Source organism: Mandrillus leucophaeus, unplaced genomic scaffold, assembly GCF_000951045.1.
Source record: "Mandrillus leucophaeus isolate KB7577 unplaced genomic scaffold, Mleu.le_1.0 Scaffold252, whole genome shotgun sequence".
NCBI lineage: Eukaryota > Metazoa > Chordata > Mammalia > Primates > Cercopithecidae > Mandrillus > Mandrillus leucophaeus.
In genome coordinates, this window is record NW_012102610.1 from 320,056 (window position 1) to 323,709 (window position 3,654).

Here is a 3,654-nt window from a genome sequence, read left to right on the forward strand (position 1 = left end):
TTAGTAGAGACGGGGTTTCACCATGGTGTCGATCTCCTGACCTCGTGATCCACCCACCTCGGCCTCCCAAAGTGCTGGGATTACAAGCGTGAGCCACCACGCCCGGCCTTTCCTTTGTCTTTGATGTGTTTTCTTGTTTCTGTCTCTGTTTTGTTTTGTTTTTGTTTTGGGGGTGGTTTAAAATCCATGCTGGGCTAGAGTCTGATTTTGACACTCCCAGGTGTGATCAAATGTTTCCACAAATCTCTCTAACCTTTCTATTCTCAATGTGGGGAAAACTTTCTCCTCTTTAAGAAAAGGTGTATCCACAGAAAAGATAATTATTTGAGTAATATTTCATAGTACAGAAATAATAATTGAGTAATTTTCCCCTTAAAATTTTTTTATTTTTGTATTAAGAACAAAATTATTTTAGGATGCAAGTAAAGAAGTTGTTCATTTACCTATATTTAATTTGCCAACTTTTCTATTACACAAAAGCATATGAATACAAGTAGAATAGGAAAAATTTCATCCTAAAGAGAAAAATATTTGGGGCTTCTACTTTCAAGAGAGTAAAATTGTCCTGGAACCCTGTGCACACTGTAAAAACAATCATTAATAGATTGCATCAAACTAGAAACTTCTTCACAGCAAAGGAAATAATCAATAAAGTGAAAAGTCAGCCTACAGAATAGGGAAATCTGTACATCTGATATGGAGTTATGGATTGCAAATCGTACATCTGATATGGAGTTAATATTCCAAAATATATAAGAAACTCAACAAACTCAATAGCAAGAAAACAAATAACCCAGTTAAAAAAATGATAAAGGACCTGAATATCCATTTCTAGAAAGAAGACATACAAGTGGCCAACAGATATATGAAAAGGTACTCACCATCACTAATCATCAGGGAAATGCAAATCAAAAACAGTGAGATATCATCTCACACCCATTAGAATGGCTGTTATCAAAAACATAGACGGTAAGAAGTGTTGGCAAGGATGTGGATAAGAGGGAACCCTTGCACACTGTTCGCAGGAACATAAATTGGTATAGTCATTATGGAAAACAGAATGGACTGCCTCAAAAAATTAAAAATAGAACTAGCATATGATCCAGCAATCCTACTTCTGGGTATATATCCAAGTGAAATGGAATCAGGATGTTGAAGAGCTGTCTGCTCTCCCATGTTCACTGCAGCATTATTTGCAATAGCCAAGATATGAAATCAGCCTAAGTGTCAATGGATGAATGGACTTTTGAAAACACAGTATATATATGCATATATAATATATATACACACACATACATATATACACATAAAGATATATATGTACACACACAGTAGAATATTATTCAACCTTAAAAAAAGAAGGAAATCCTGTCATTTGCAACAACAGAGATGAACCTAGAGGACATTATGCTAAGATAATTAAACTGGGTAGTGTTTGACACAGAAAGACAAATACCACATGATCTCACTTAACACGTGGAATCTAAAAAAGTCGAACTCATGAAAGCAGAGAGTAAAATGGTGTTTGCCAGGGGCTGGAGGGCGAGAGCAATGGGGAGATGTCAGCCAGAGTTTCAGTTATGCAGGATAAGTGCTGGAGACCTAAGTATAGGTCACCTTCAGCATGGTGACTGTAGTTGGTGATGCTGTATGGTATATTTGAAATTTGCTAAGACAGTAGATCTTAAGTGTTCTCACTGTACATATTCATACTCAAAAAGGTGACTGTGTGAAGTGATCTTGAGTATGATAATCATTTCATAGTAAATACATGTATTAAAACATCACATTGAATACCTTAAGTTTTTGTGTGTGTATGTGGTTTTTTGTTTTTTGTTTTGGTTTGGTTTGGTTGGGTTTGGGGTTTTCTTGAGATGGAGTCTTGCTCTGTCTCCTAGGCTGGAGTGCAGTGGGGTGATCTCGCCTCACTGCCACCTCTGCCTCCCAGGTTCAAGTGATTCTCCTGTCTCAGTCTCCCAAGTAGCTGGGATTACAGGCATGCTACCACACCCGGCCAATTTTTGTATTTTTAGTAGAGATGAGGTTTCGCCATGTTGGCCAGGCTGGTCTGGAACTCCTGACCTCAGGTGATCCTCCTGCCTTGACCTCCCAAAGTGCTGGGATTACAGATGTGAGCCACCGTGCCTGGCCTGTATACCTTAAGTTTAAAAATTTTTGTCTATTATACTTCAGTAAAACTGAACAAAATTTTAAATAACAGCAGTCATTAACAGACTCAATTGATGACCTTCTGTAGAAGATAATGAGAGCAGGACTGTTGGCAAGGCGTTTATATGGATACACTGTATGTGTCTGCACTGTTTCAGGATTCTCTATTATGATACCTGGGTAAAGGGTGACTTCCTTTCTATCATAAAACAGCCTGGACAGCACTAAGAAGGTGGTTATGTTCTTTTCTCTTGTTGTGAGAACCTAGATGAGATTACTTTGCCAAAGACTCTTTCATTTCTCTTTCTGAAACTCTGTGAGATTGTTGTGTTCTCTGGGACTTAACTTCACAGCTAGTCTATTTTTCCTTTCAGAAATTACCATGGTTGACACAGAGATGCCATTCTGGCCCACCAACTTTGGGATCAGCTCCGTGGATCTCTCCGTAATGGACGACCACTCCCATTCCTTTGACATCAAGCCCTTCACTACTGTTGACTTCTCCAGCATTTCTGCTCCACATTATGAAGACATTCCATTCACAAGAACAGATCCGATGGTTGCGGATTATAAGTATGACCTGAAACTTCAAGAGTACCAAAGTATGATGTTTATTTTCACTTTTCAGACTACTAAGACTGGAATTGGACTTATCTCTCAGTAACCCTGTAGTAAATAGTGCTGCAGACACTAGAATTCTAATAGAGAAGGCATTCACCATTCATTTATTCACCCGTTTATCTATGAAATACTAGGTATCTACGAAATGCAAGAAAGGAAGCTGGCCCCAGATCAATCTTGCCTTCTCCCACTCCTTCCTTCCTCTCTTCTTTCCTTTCTTGCTTACTTCTTTCTTAGGGACATTTTCTACCTTGATTACACTGCCAGTTGTATCTCAGGCTAAGAGTCCATCATCCAAACTTTGAATTCTTTTGGCCCCTTATAAGTTAATAAGTAACAATTCCAAGTCTCACCTTACGTTATATAACTTATCTTCACTATATTACTGCCACTACAGTACATTTTTTCTGTTACGTCCTTTCAGAAGTTTATACTGAAACCTACTTTTGAGCACAAATTTGTTTTAACATTGTAGCCTATTGATAAATTTTCATGCCATTAACTAAATCAACATCAAAACATCAGACTCAAGAAAAACTAGTACTGTACTTTTTGAGATAAAATGTATTTCTGTGATGCTATTTCCTTGATTTTTATCATGTGTGGGCTGACATGCTGGTTTTCCAAAGCCACCACTATGTAATTGGCAATCATTACTTGACAAGTCAGAACTTCCTGTATTTCTAGTGGTTTTTTAAGATAAATAATATGCTTAGTTATATTTATCTGTGTGGTTTTCAGTTAGAGCCTAATATGGAAATTTAGTAGCCCTGAGCCTAACTAGTAAAAGGTAGGGCTTACTTCCATAAGTTCCGCCACGCTCTGTCAAAGATTATTTCACAAACCACCTCTTTTGACTGAACA

At 37.7% G+C, this 3,654-nt stretch overlaps 1 protein-coding gene across 4 annotated transcripts in view; it reads left to right on the forward strand.

The window, feature by feature from the left end:
* Positions 1-3,654, forward strand: part of PPARG (peroxisome proliferator-activated receptor gamma) — a 164,995-nt gene that overhangs the window by 103,890 nt on the left and 57,451 nt on the right. Inside the window, exon 2 of one of the 4 annotated variants that reach the window (XM_011983592.1) lies at positions 2,544-2,771. The exons of the other annotated variants lie outside the window; for them this stretch is intronic. Coding sequence (XP_011838982.1) covers positions 2,544-2,771 — 228 coding nt within the window. The remainder of the gene's footprint in view (positions 1-2,543; positions 2,772-3,654) is intronic. 4 annotated transcript variants of the gene reach the window in all.